The sequence below is a fragment of the Canis aureus genome, chromosome 3 (genome assembly GCF_053574225.1).
Source record: "Canis aureus isolate CA01 chromosome 3, VMU_Caureus_v.1.0, whole genome shotgun sequence".
Classification (NCBI taxonomy): Eukaryota; Metazoa; Chordata; class Mammalia; order Carnivora; family Canidae; genus Canis; species Canis aureus.
Genome location: NC_135613.1, coordinates 80,687,163 through 80,702,035, shown reverse-complemented (window position 1 = coordinate 80,702,035; position 14,873 = coordinate 80,687,163). Strand labels below are relative to the sequence as shown.

Sequence of the window (14,873 nt, the reverse complement as noted above, 5' to 3'; positions counted from 1 at the left end):
TTTTTAAGATTTTATTTTTTTGAGTGAGAGAGAGAGCATGAGCAGGGAGGAGAGGAAGAAGCAGGCTCCCCACGAGCAGGGAGCCTGACATGGGACTCTATCCCAGGACCCCAGGATCAGGACCCTTGCTGAAGGCAGATGCTTAACCAATTGAGCCACCCAGGCGCCCCCTGCCTTACAATTTTTAGCTTTCTGGGCCTTGGTGTCTTTAGGTGGATGGACAATATTAAAGATGTCGTTTCTCACTGAGATGGTATTAAAAGGTTTGATGCTTGTGAAGTACTTAAAAGAGAGCCATTCTCGGTATACAGATTTTATCTTTTCTCACCTGTTCTTTTCTGTTCTGTGTTATGAATAAAAGCACTTTGAATGTTAGGGGGCAAGTCCTGTGGATAAAGGAATGTATATATAGTAATATTACTGAAATTTTCTTACTGGATTATAGTACTTTTTTTTTATTATTCTTAAATCCTTGTGATAATTAAGTAGCAGAATCTCACTTTTTCCCCCCACTTTTTTCTAATTTGAGTTTTTAAAATACCGTAAGAGCCATATGTACTCACAGTATTTCAAACAAGATAGAAATATGTGGAGTATCATGTTCCACTTAAATTTTGACAATATCCAGGAAGCTTTCAGGCTGCCTCTATATATATAGTAACTCCAAAAGATTTTCAGATATTCTGTTGTATTAAAGTTGTATCCATCAGAAACTTTAGTTCTTTTTTTCCTGTAACAATGGTATCGGGTTACATGGTCTCAGAAGCCCTCCCCAGCTCTAAAACTCTACAATTTAAAAATTGTGTTAGAGTTAGTGCATAAAATAATGAGTATGGACTGGGGTTTGGCTATTTCATTATTGAAATGGGGTGGGACCTATATTTTTTTTAATTAATGACAAGGCTAAGTGTTGTGTCTGGAGGTTATCAAAACCAGAACTTGGAAATAGCCAGGTTAACTATAGAATCAACAGTACATTTTTCAACATGTGTTTTGAGAGTTGCAGAGCAAAAGCAATAAAACTTCCTGGAGATTTGTCTTTATCGTTTATTTAGCCCCTCTTAGGGGGGGTCTGTGTTAGCAAGAGCCATCCACCTATTTTGTGTACTAAGATTGTTTGTTACATTTCTAAAAATTCTTTCTGACCCTAGCTAAATTTAAGATATCTATAACATGGAAGTCGTATTTTTGTCCTGAGCTGGTTGTAGACTTTATCACAGTTTGTTAGGAACATGCTAAAGATGCTTCATACAACTGGTAAGTAATCAAATAGACTTAATTAAGACAAATGGTATCACCTAAAAATATCATGTATTTTCCTTTGTGGTTCTTGTGACCATGAGCTGATCTCCATCAATGCTGGTGTTAGAGAGATGTTGTAAGGGACCCTCTGGCCTAAGAATAAGTAGAAAGAGGCTTTGCCATTGCTTGAATCTGTGATCTTGAGAAAGTTATATAATCTCTCTGTGGCTATATCCTTATCTGAAAAATGGAAAATTGCCCTAGGAAATGTAAAAATCATCCCGACATACTCTGATGATAGATTTTGATAATTTGCTGCTAATCATGTCTTTATGAGGAAGTTATCATTGTGGTACCAAAAATACATCCCGTTTCCTTAAAAGAACTTATATAACCAGTATCTATCATCTTGCATATACGATCATGGCCATTTGTGTGTATGTGTGTTTGTGTGTGTGTGTATATGTATGAGTGTGTGTGAGTGAATATATGTGTATAGTATTGGGGGCTTTTGTTACACAGGGGTTTTTTTCCTTTAAGAAAATGGAAAGTTATATTTCTGTTAATTTTTCAAGTCGATGACTTCTTGATTTTATGTTTGGGGCTTTTACTTTTATTTGGGAACATAGGTGCATTCTCATTAGCTTGAGAAACCCAGCTTCTGTTTCTCCCTGGCTTAAACTGACTTTTTCCTGCATGAGAGTCTACCTGTTTAGGGCAAGTCTTGGCTTGTCTGCATTGCCTCCAAGGTTAGCCAGACATCACACCTGGCTCCCAGGAGCCATTATGTGATTTTGATACTTAATGATTGGCCCGATAAGTATCAGTAAGTACCTGCCTTCATCTCTGGAAAATTGGCATCATTAAATGTAAGTGTCTAACTCTTTTCACTTTGAAATTGAAAACAGGTGTCTTTCCTCAAGACCCCCAAATGGCAAAATCTGTAATAAGCTTTGAATGCTGAGGTAGATGACACATGATTTACTCCCAGCATATGCACAATTTTAGTCCATTTACACTTTTAGAATACTGACATTACTAAGAATAAATTTGCATTTCCTAATGCCAAACTAATGAGTACACAAAAAGAGGCATAATCTCAATTAAGTTACATGAGGGTTTACCTACGGGTGAAGACAGGCATACCTCGTTTTGTTGTGCTCTGCTTTAATTGCACTTTGCAGGTATCGTGTTTTTTCAAATATCAAAGGATTGTGGCAGCCCTGCACCAAGCATGTCTATCAGCGCCCATTCTCCAACAGCATTTGCTCACTTTCTGTCTCTGTCCCATTTTGGTAATTCTTGCAATATTCCAAACTTTTTCATTATTATATCTGTTTATAGGGATCTGATCAGTGATTATGACTCACTATCAGCTCGGATGATGGTTAGCATTTTTTAGCAATAATGTATTTTTTAATCAAGGTATGTACATGTTTCTTTAGACATAATGCTATTATACACTTCATAGACTATAGTATAATGTTAACATAAGTTTTCTTTTTTTTTTTTTTACATAAGTTTTCATATGCACTGGGAAACCAACGAGTTCATTTGACTTCCTCTATTGTGATATTTGCTTTATTGCAGTGATCTGGAAGTGAACCTCATTATCCCCAAGGTATGCTGATAGTGTGGTTCAATGGTTATCACACTTCAACATACATTAGAATCAATTAGGTGATTGTGAAAACACAGATTACAGGGCTCTACCCTTAGAGTTTCTGATTCAGTAGGTACAGGGTGGTGCCTGAGAGTTTGCATTTCCAATGAATTCCCACTCATGCTGCAGCTGCTGGTCATGGGACCATGTTTTAAGAACCACTGGAATAATTGGGCTAGTGAAGTTCAAGAATAGGGTAGCAGGATATAAATTGGAAAGCTGGACAGAGTTTATGTCATGGATGACCCTGAATGTCATGGTTTAGTAGTTTATTTAATAAACATTTGTTGGGCACCTGCCATATACAGGGTACTGACCCAGGTCCCCCCTGCAGAGAGCCCATAGTTTAATCGTAGTGATTCACAACAGAGCTCCAAGTACAGTGAGTAGGGCTTAAGGAAGCACATTGAATCTTGTAGTTTTACATTTAAGTAATGGAAAAGATCCTTATTGTTTCAATAGTAAAGGTGCAGGGAGGGATATGAGATTTTTTTTTTTAAGTTAATCAAAAGTAGGGGATATTGGTTAAATGTTGAAAAACAATGGACTAATAATTGCATCATATTTCTCTGGAAGATTTTTGAGAAGGGGAGCCGTGTTTCCAAGAGATGTGTTTAGACTTGATTAGTGGTAGCTGTACACAGGTGGGGTTGCAGGTAGGAAACCAGTTTGATGGTTTCTATAATGAAGACCTTAGCTTCTGTGCAAGGAATGGATGTAGAAAGGAAGGGACCAGGGAGGCTCCAGTGTGAGAATCTTTTTTTTTTTTTTTTTTTTTTTTTTTTAAGATTTGTGTATTTATTAGAGAGGGGTGGGGAAGGAGCAGAGGGAGAGACACAATCTCAAGCAAACTTCCTGCTGAACATGGAGCCTGACATGGGGCTCAATCCCGTAACCCTGAGATCATGACCTGAGCTGAATTCAGGAGTTGGATTCTTAACCAACTAAGCCACTCGGGTGCCCCTAGAGTGGGAGTATTTAGGAACCTTGCAAGCAGAGGGGTCAGAGGTGAAATATGATTGAAAGCGGGTCATACAGAGCCATGGTGAATCAGCAAGAGATTTTTAAGTAGCACAGCATTGTGCTAGAACATTCTGGATGGAGGTTGGAGAATAAATTAGCACAGGAGACCAGTGAAATGGCTAATTGCAGTAGTCCAGAGGAGAAACCGTGTTCTAGGATGATTGCAGGAGAGGTAGAGAGAAGTAGATGGGTTTGAGAGATTTAGGAAGTGCCAATTAAAAAAAAAAAAGACAAAAAAAAAGACAGAAGTGATTGGTCTTGGGGATTTGGCCATTGACTGGGGAATCTAGAAAAAAAGGAAGGTTCAAAATGAATAGAATGTTTCAAGCATGGACGGCAAGGTAATTGCCATGGTCATAGTCATAGAGACAAGGAACTTAAGGGCACCTGGGTGGCTCAGTCAGTAAGCATCTGCCTTCAGTTCAGGTCAGGATCCTGGGATCCAGTCCCACATTGCGCTCCCTGCTCAGTGGGGTATCTCCTTATCCCTCTCACTCTGCGCCCACCTCCCCACTGCCTGCCACCTTGTGCTCACTCTCTCCCTCTTTCAAATAAATACTTATTTATCTCTCTCTCTCTCTCTCTCTCTCTCTCTCTCTCTATATATATATATATATATATATATATTTACTTATTTATAAAAATATTTTATTTATTCATGAGAGACACACAGAGAGAGACAGAGACATAGGCAGAGGGAGAAGCAGGCTCCATGCAGGGATCCCAGTGTGGGTCTCGATCCCGGGACCCTAGGATCACTCCCTGATCCAAAGGCAGACGCTCAATCACTGAGCCACCCAAGTGCCCCGGGAGTCATCCTGTTAGTCACCTTATTAAACTTACCTTTACCCTGGGTGGCTGTCATCTTCCACAGGTGCCTGAGAACTGAGGAACTGAGGCAGTCTTGCTTGGGGCCTGTGCCCCACACAGTCTTACCAGCACAGTGTCCTGCCCTGCCTTCTTGGGTTTAAACTTAAATGTGTTTTGGGGAGTGGGCTCTTAAGGAACAAGTCAGTGCCAGCCTTAGACCCCTTTTATCATCCCTCTGTTGTGATAATAACTATCTGGAGAGAAAACATCTTTATCATCTAAATTGGAGTACTGGTGTGAAAATTTGACAACAAGGAAGAGAGGGGAATGTGCACTCCAGCAATCTATGGAGTTCTGTTTGATTCTAGCACTTTTGTGGCATGTTGTAAATGACTGCCCGCTTCAACCGTATTCAGTTAATTTGAACCCTTTTCACGTTTTGTTTTGTTTTCCTTTTCACGTTTTAAGAGTGTTATGTAATAGCTCACCATGACAGCTAGAAGGAGGCATATATAATGCAGCTTTGTGGGGAGCCCTACACTAAAGACTTAATTGAGAAATACTTATGCATCTCAAGAATGTAACAGATTTTAATGAAATAAATCAAAAGCTTTCCATCCTCCTCCTCTCCTCAATTTAAGAGGCAGTGGCGCAGTTCTGGATATGTAATCAGCTGGAGATTGTCAGTTACTTGGCTAGTTTAATGGGAAAGGACTGACGTTAAATCCCGCCTGTTTACCATCAGTCTTGATAATTTGTAAAAGAGTAGAGGACACTGATGGAATAAACAGACCCACGGACCGAGAGGTCCCATCAGGAAGGAACAAGAAATGAAGGGTCCTAGAGAGATTGGAAGTGGGCAGGAAGTAGCTAAGTAAAAATCAACTTGGAAAAATGCATATATAATCCATCTGGGAAAAATAGTGCAAGCTATACCTCACTGATGGTCAAAAGGAGGAATAAAATTACTTAGTGCCTAGGAAGCACAGATACTATGAATGATCTCCAAAGTTTTGCCTGATGAGGACCTGGAAAGCCTGTGTGTTACTGCGCTTGGGGACACTCTTTCACCAACTTGGAACCTTCCACGTCAGTCGGATCTATGTAGATAAAAATAGTGTGTAGAGATGAGCATGCAAACATTTCATTATAGTACTTGCTCTTTCTGGCCTGCGAGTTGAGCTACCCAGCTGGTTTGTTAAGTATGAAAATGACTACTTATTGAGTACGTCTAAATTCTTTCCCCTAGCAAGTGAATTTGTTATGACTTCATCCATCTCCTGTTGCTGATCACGTAGCTACTTGAGAACTAGCCATAAAAACGAAAGGCAGAAAATACACAAAACCTAAGACTTGGTTTCTTTTCCAGCTCTGGTAATCTTGCCTAATTCCCTAAGGAAAAAATTTCAAAACACTATGTCTAATTTTTAAAATTGATCAGTACCTTCCTTTTGGGGAAGTTCTGTTTTTTGTACTTCTAAGATGGAGAAAAGAGGGCCCGTTGTCAGGGAATCCAGTGGTTAGGGTAGTGTTTTTTAGTCTTTTATCTGTAAGAGAGCGTGCATGTGCGCTTGTCACGTTCAGTAATGCACTCATTTATTGTCACCTATTATGTGACAATTACCAGTAAACTAATTCCCAGAGGGCAGCTCCCACTCTGAGACTGGGGTCATTGCATCCGATGAAGAATATACCATGAGAATGGAGGACAGTGTCCCTCATGGCCCTGGAGGAGTGTCCTCAGGTTCTGTTGCGTAGTAACTGATGAGCCTCCAGAAATAAGGGCTGGGTCAGCAAAATGACAGAGACACTGAGGCAAGAGGAAACAGAAATGAGCTGAACATTAAACCACCACCAAGATGTGACTGTTTCAGAAGTCTCAAGAACAGCCTCATGAGCATAAGTATCACACACCCAGGAGAGTGATGGATGGTGAGTCTTTGCCCTCTGGGGACAATCAAAAGAAGAAAACTAATGCACGATTTACACAAGTATCTAATCGGAGCAATTCTGTATGTAGCTGAACAAATACCCAACTGTGTAAACGGAAATGGAACACTTGGCTAGGAGATATTTCAGAGGTCCTAGATAGTTTTACTGGGAAGTCCAAAATACATTTAGTCGAATACTAAAGCAACATATTCATCCAAGCACGGTCCTATGCCACTACTCCAATCTCTGATTTCCCAGTGTGTGCTATTCAGATGGTTGGTTAAAGAATATTATTCTTACGACACTAGAATAGTCATTTTTCTCTCTTACAGGTTTGTCAGGTCTGTCCTGTTGACTGAATGATATCTTAGTAAACTAACAGGTCCCAGACCACCTGAATTCGTTTTAGCACACATTTTTGTACATGGCAAGATGCCCAGAGTTCTATTTACTCAATGTTTTTAAACTTAAAATTAAGAAAAGTAGTTTCATTGAGCCAGAGACAACTCAGTGAAAACTTTCACTCTACCTTAAGCCAATAATAACTGTAATTGAAGGGTTATTTGAGAAGCCCGAGGCAGTGAAATTACAAACTCTTTGTGGCTGCATGAACTGTAAAATGTGCGCTGTGAGAGCATCTTGATGAATGTCATGTATTTGCAGATATACTCATCTGACCTCTTCCGTCTCTCACTGTCTGTAGATTTGGGTCATTGAAGTTTACATGTATACAGATATTTTTTGTGTGATTCCCTGACAGCTTTAGAAATTTTAGTTCAAGTGTTAATCAGTAAAATTGTTTTCACATGCTATATTCCTAATTCTCAGGACAGGTATTCTATTTCTCTACATTTTATTTTTTTATAAACATTTGTATTTATGTATTTGAGAGAATGAGTGAAGGAGAGAGAGAGAGAGAACATGAGCAGGGGTGAGGGGCAAGAGGGAGAAGCATGCTCCCCACTGAGCAGGGACCCCGACATGGGGCTCGATCCCAGGATTCTAGGATCGTGACCTGAGACACTTAACCCACTGAACCACTCAGGTGCCCCTATTTCTTTTTTCTTTCTTTCTTTTTTTTATATATATACTTTGTCCTCTATGCTTGTATCTTAGCATGTAATCTGCAAGCTGAAGCCATTTTTATGCCACAACACATGTAGGTACCTGGCATAGAACAAAATTATTTGCATGTGGTTATCTAAATTCCTGATGATTAGGAGTTAGGATTTGATATACTAGAAAATTTTAAATCAGTTTGGTTTATCCTGTTGAAAAGCGGGTAATCTAACTCAAAGTGTGATCTTACGGTCAACACCATTCTGTTAATGGAGAGAATCACGATTCAGAACAGCAGTAAACAGTTGCTGTCATCTGTTTCAAGTTATCTAAAAAATAGATATCAAAGAAATGGGAATAGTACACTTGTACCTTTTTTTTCTTATTAAATACGTGTCATTTCTTTTAAAACATCTGTGTATTTCATCTGTGTGTTGACTCCAGTGCGGAGAGCCAGGTTATCATCCATCACGGTTGGCCATGCTCCTCTGTCTTGGCCGCCTCTTCCTTCTTGCCCCACACATGTAAGTCACCACTGCTGCCTTGCAGGGGTGCCTTACACTCAAACTGTTAGGCTGCCCTCACACCTCATTTTAAAATCTCATCCTTGGCTTTGAATGAAAGAAATGAGCAGAAAAAAAGAAACTAAAAGGAAGGAAGCAGAAGACTTGAAGGCTTCTTACTATCATTCGGTGAGTCTTCGTTATTTTATGTTAACATTATGAAATTTCATTCATCTTCTATCGCCCTAAACAAATCATTAATTTATGATATTTTGTTTTTAGGGAACTTCCTTGTTTTCCTAATTCTGGCAAGTATTATTATTATTTTTTTCCTATAGTTGAACTTTGCTTCTTTTAAATGAAAACTTTCTTCTTTCTGACCTGACAACACTTTTTGGTCTTTTGGGTTTCTAGGACCTCTGTGTTACTTCCAGATTCTTCAGAGAAATGTGGCAGCAAGCCAGAAGCTCAGTTAGTTTGTTTTACACCGTCACCATTGGGAATTTTTTTTTTGAGGACCTGACTGTGTGAGCTGTGTGTCTCACTATTTTAAGAGCTTTGACACTGACGACAGTCATTGACTGTCCTCAAGGGATTGAAGTTTAAATCAGACAAGTTTGAAACCAACAGATAAAGGAAAACCCGGACAACAGAGCCAGTGTTGAACAAGGACAGAAATAACAACGATGGTGATACAGGAATCTTCAGGGGTAAGTGTATCTCTTCATTCTCACTTTAATGGACATGTCTTATCTTTGTACTGGGTATTAACAAGGTATTACGAGGTATTTTCCAGTTAGTTTAGTCATTGCTCCCTTACCCCCACTATAATGAATTTACTTGCTTATTTAAAAAACTAATGTTTTAACATTCATTAGTTCAGCATTTTCGAGGTCCTGCTGTGTGCCATGAACTGTGTGCTTGGTGCTGGAGATTATGACTTTAATCAGAATCCCGTATACGTTACTACTTTACCACTTCTAGACCATCTTAACTCCATTCCTTCTCTAGGGTTTTGTGTTATTTTTGTCAGGGGTTTTCATTCTATAAATATTTAAAATCCCCTAAGACATTACAGTTACTGCTTTTTGAAGTCAATATTTATTCAGAATTCCCAACACCACCTTTTTTCGTTGTTTTCCTTTCTGTATTTCCTTTCTTGCGTGTACTGGCAATCATTTCCTTCAACTTGAAAAACTGTCTCTGATGTTTCATATAGTACAGGTCTAAGGGTGACAGATTTTCCCAGTGTTTTGGTCTAAAATGTCTTCAGCTCATCTTCCTTTTTGAAGTATCCTTTTTACTGTTTATTGAATTCTAGGCTGGCAGTTACTTTCTTTGGTACTTTAATGACACTGCACTGTTGCTTCTGTCATTTCTGGTGAAGAATCATCTGTACAGCTAGCATTGTTCCCTTTCAGAATAATAATATCTGTTTCTTCTGGCTGCTTTCATGATTTTCACATTGTATTTTGCTTTCAACAGTTTAATTAATCACATTCAAAAGTGTAATAGTATTTGTATTTATTCTGCTTGGGGTTCATCGGACTTCTTGAATCTGTGCCGGCACTTTCATCAGTTTTAGCAAATTCTTAGCCCTTATGTCTCCAAATATGGCTTCTGTCCCATTTCATTTTCTCTCCTTCACAGAGACTCCCAACTATATATATTTCTGAGCTTTTCGTGATGCCTCATATGTCTTTTAAGCTTCTATCTATGTTTCCCATCCTTTTTGTCTCTGTACTGCAGTCTAAATGTTGTGCATTTCCTGCTTCATGTGCAGCAGACCACTGTTCAACTGTGCCCAGTTAGCTCTTTACCCCATGTATGCAGTTCTCAATTTCAGTTATTCTACTTTTTAGTGTAGAAATCCCAGATATTAATTATTACTAGAGTCTAGGTCTCTACTAAAATTCTTTGTCTTACCATCTGTTTTCTTGAATATATGCATCCAGCTCTTTCAAAGTTTTTGTCTTCTAACTCAGTATATGTGTCACTTATTTTTCTCTTGTGCCTTTCTCTTGATATGCCTGGCAATTTTTTATGAATTCTGGAAATTGCATATAAAAACTATAAGAGGCTCTGGAGGAGGTTTTCTTCCTCCAGAAAGGGTTGCTTTTAGCAGGGAATTTGGCAAGGGGCAGATCACTTTCACCCAATCAGGGACAGAGCCGTTTTACTGCTGAATTTCAGCATTTGTAAAAGCGTTGTCTTATTTCTGCTTCACCATTATTTTTATAGTTTAAGCCTTCAAAGGTCCCACCGAAAGTCTTTTCTCCTTAGGAAGCTCTGAATGCCAATTTCTATCTTCCAAGCACCATGAAAGTACCGAGAGTCCTACTCAGCTCCTTAGCTTTGCAGCTACCACCTTCTGCTTGACGTCTCAGCCTTTTCTTTTTGCACTGAAATGGGCAAATGCCGCAAGAGAAAAAGTGATGTTGAAACTTAGGTTTGCATTTACCTTCTCTCTGGAATCTCAGCTATTCAACTGCTTGCTTTGATAGTTGCCCTCGGATGACTTCAACAGATGTAAAATAAAAATGTCTCCATCCTTTTTAGTTGTCCTTGGCAGGAGAGCTGTCTTGATATAAACTGATCAGTCATAGCCAGAAACCAGCAATTTAATTTTTAATTTAATTTAATTTAAAAGTTATTTCTAACAAATCATGGTAGCCGTATAGATTCTCCTGACCAGAGATATTTCTGGTTTTGGGAAATCAGAATCCTTTTTATTCTCTAACTCTATAATTGCTACCTAATGTAATTTCCTTGGCTATAAGTCAGTTGAGTCTGAACTAGTAGGAAAGAATAGACACTGGCCTCTAGCTGGTCACATGAGAAGTGCTCTTTCTCATTAGCCACACATGTACTACCCATCTCCCAGGTGAGTGCTGACAGCGCCCTTTATATCTTCTTATATAACACTGCATCACACTGTAACCATTTGTTTACTTGTCTGTCTCCTCCACTTGACTGGAAGCTAGAAATCTGCTGTATTTACCTTTATATTTTTAGTGTCTGCCACAGTGTCTGACATTTAGAAATTGTTCAGCAAATGCTTTTAGAATAAAAGGTTCTTCTAGGTAAGGTTATTTAAATAAATGAATAATATCTATTAAAGTTTCATTAGTAGTACCTGAATTCAGAAAAGTGGGGTTTTTAGTGGGTTTTTTGGTTTGGTTTGGTTTGGTTTGGTTTGTTTTGTTTTTGCCTCTGACCATGCCCAACATTTTGGGTAAATACCTTACTTAGAGTTTGCATTTGATTCCCATGAATTGAATGCATTCATGGGGAATCTCAGGTTCCCTGGGTATAGGGACAATAGAAGAGACCTGACAAAATCCAAGAAGGAAAGAACCCAGTAACACAGACATTATTAAATGGCTGTCAGGAGATTAGTGCTCCCCTTTGCCAGAATTAGGGTGCTGGCAAAGGAGAGCATTAACATTAAAAAAGCATTAACATTAAAACATTTTTTAAAATTCAGAGTTGAATAAAATGGAGAATGGGACAAATAAGGAATGCCATACTCTCCTGTAATCATGATCTATCCTGCCCAGTGCTCTGCCTCTGCCTTCAGCAAACTTCCTTCTATAATAGTGCTTCCTTCCTTTTTTATTGACTGAAGACATGCATAGGAATGGTTAGGTTTTATTTTAATCAGGTATATACTTCTTCTGTATTATTGAAACTTAAAATATAGTCCTATTAATTCTGTACTCCAACTATTCTATACAAATTCTTCACCTCCTTTGTTTTCATTTCAGGTGACAAGTATCTGAATTCCACTAAATGTATAGTAAGTATATTTCTCTATTTTAAACTAATATTGGACTTACTTAAATTAAGGATCTGGTTTACTAACAGATTATCTTTTTCTCTTTCAGGTTCAGATCTTTCTTCTTGCCTAGCATTCAGTATTTCTAATAACTTGAACCAACAGAGATGCTAGTAACGGTTGCATGGACTTCCTTTTACTGGCACTGATTTTCATCTGCCTCAGAAATGAGGCACCATTCATTCCATGTTAAAAATGTGGAAATCCAAAGAAATTCTTATCTTTATTCCCTGATATTGTGTAGCTCCATCATACTAGGAGTCAGTGCTATATCTTTTCTACCTAGCATGCCCAAATTAAAACCAAATAAAATATCTTCCTGAGACTCTTCTTGTAATTATATAAATAAAAAAATACATTTTTGTAATTCCAGTTTCTGTTAATGATAGAATAGCTCAGTCATCCACAGGTAATAATGATGAAATCTGGACCATTTGAAAGTTTGGAGAATAACCAAAAGCAGGCAGAAACTGAATAAAGCTAACCTTGAAAGACAATGTCTGGCATTCATTCATGGATTTTTGCTGTAGGGCATTCTTCAATCTCGGATCAAGGACCCAAACAGAAGGTGTCAGAAGATGGAGTTCATGAACAACCAGAAAATTAGAGGGAAAACCAATAAAAACAAAAACAAAAGCCTATACAAGTGAAGAAATAGGAAAATGTGATACATGTGAAAAAAAATGTCAATAGAAAAAGACCCTGAGGTGACACAGATACCACAATTAGCAGGCAGTAACCTAAGGCAGTTATTATAAATACGTTCAGATACCTAAAGGAAGATCAACACAATTCCCATGTAAGGAATTGCAGCCAAGAAATAGAAACTATAAAAAAAGTCCAAATGGAAATTCCAAAGCTGAAAAGTACAATTAACTGGAATGGCAAATTTACTGAATGAGCTTAAGAGCAGGTCAGAGACAACAGAAGAAAGAATCGGTGAACTAGAAGATCAATAGAAATGATCCAGTATGAAGAACAGAAAGAAAAAAAAGAAAACACATATCTTAGATAAGGGCAGGAAGTAAAAGTAGGGCAGGATTGAAATGCTCGGTGCTAATAAATTCTAGCAACTAATTCTGCAAAGAAAAAAATTTTAAATAAACGAACCCTGGATTTTGAATGTCTGATCCATGTAGTGTTTTTCTCAAGGGTGAGAGGGAGCATATTATCTGATTTCAAAGTGGTGTGTGTTTGTTGGCTTTCATAAGATTAGTCCTCTTATGTGACCATACGTTTCTTAGCTTTCTGTTCTCTTCTTCCTCTTTTTCTCCCCCCTTCCTTCCAGTTGTCAATGGCCTTTTTCTTCTGTGGGCTATATTCAGAAACCAGTTAATTATGAAATGGAAGACAACTTAAGACAGTGGACCAAGGCAAAGGAAGCCTGTGAGATAGGTCCTCACATATCGTTTTCTTTTATTTTTTTTAAGATTTATTTGTTTATCAGAGGGAGCTGAGGAGCAGAGGGGGAAGGAGAAAGAGTCCTAAGCAGACTCTACACCCAGCATGGAGCTGGACGCAAGGCTCAATCTCACAACCCTGAGATCATGACCTGAGCTGAAACCAAGAGTCTGACACTTAACCAGTTGTGCCACCCAGGCACCCTACGTACGGTTTTATTCTTAAGTGGTGCACTCTCCTGCTATAGTCCATTTTAACTGTAATTTTGAGTTCTTGATATTTCAAATCATAGTCATTTCCTTACTTTTAAGCACTAATCTTTCTTAAGAACCTATGATTACAAAATACTAAATGGTATTTCAAAATAGGCATGTTTTAATTATTGACCCCTTCAGACACAGTTCTGTTTCTTTTGGTTGTATTTTGTAGGTGTTTCACCAAAACTAACAGCACTTTCAGCAGCAGCCCCCTTCCTGCGGTCCCAGCGGTAGTACCTTATCCCCAGGATGGTTTGGAAATGAAGCCCCTCAGTCACATGAAGATGCTTGCATGTCTGGCTTCCACAGTCCCCGACTGTGGCCAGTCACCTGAGGAGAGCTTCAAAGACGACATGGCACCAAGACCAGCTGAGCATACTTGCTGTCAGGACAGTAGACATGAGATCAACTCTGAGTGCACAGAAGATACAGTAGAGTTCAATAGAGGTACTGGGAGACCATATATATATTGTGTATATATGTGTGTATATATTTTTAAAGATTTTATTTAGTTGAGAGAGAGCTTGTGTGCATTCGAGAGCATGAGCGGGGGGAGGGGCAGAGGGAGAAGAAGTAGGCTCCCGCTGAGCAGGGAGTCCGATGCAGGTCTTGATCCCAGGACCCTGGGGTCATGACCTGAGCCAAAAGCAGATGCTTAACTGGCTGAGCCCCCCAGGTGCCCCCCAGGATACCTTAATAAATCTTAAGTTCTAGCTAGTGTTCAGTTAGCTGAGACCTGTGTGAGGGAAGTTGCTTTTAGAACATTCTGTGATCAACTCACGTATTTCTTAAATACTGGGTGGGGGTATTGGGTACTTCAAAAAAGTTGACTATATTAAGGAATTCTGTGAAATTCTGTTACATCCTTCATCTCAGGCTGTTAATCCCATTACATTTTGGAGAATAAATCCAAATAGGCTTTGATTTGGTTTGTGCTTGAACAGTAGAATTGCTGGAAGAATGTATTTTGTGATCGTAGGCCTCTTATTATTTGAGGTGCTTCTGGGGTTGTAGCCTTTCCTTAAAGTGGTTATTTGTGAGATTTTAAGGGGTTTGCTTAAACCCCTCAGATGAATTGTACAACTATTCATGAGAGCTCAACCTTATTTTGAATCTTTGAAACCTACTTTCTCTCTCAAAGTCAA

General features: G+C 38.7%; 1 protein-coding gene across 8 annotated transcripts in view; it reads left to right on the top strand.

The window, feature by feature from the left end:
- CDON (cell adhesion associated, oncogene regulated) overlaps positions 1-14,873 on the top strand; it is a 99,260-nt gene that overhangs the window by 81,121 nt on the left and 3,266 nt on the right. For 4 of the 8 annotated variants that reach the window (XM_077894106.1, XM_077894102.1, XM_077894103.1 and 1 more), the window contains one exon: positions 13,901-14,175. In XM_077894106.1, coding sequence (XP_077750232.1) covers positions 13,901-14,175 — 275 coding nt within the window. Of the gene's footprint in view, positions 1-8,173; positions 8,541-8,646; positions 8,943-11,999; positions 12,032-12,119; positions 12,387-13,900; positions 14,176-14,873 lie in introns of those variants that run through there. The other 4 variants (XR_013377092.1, XR_013377095.1, XR_013377094.1 and 1 more) reach the window with 4 other exon arrangements.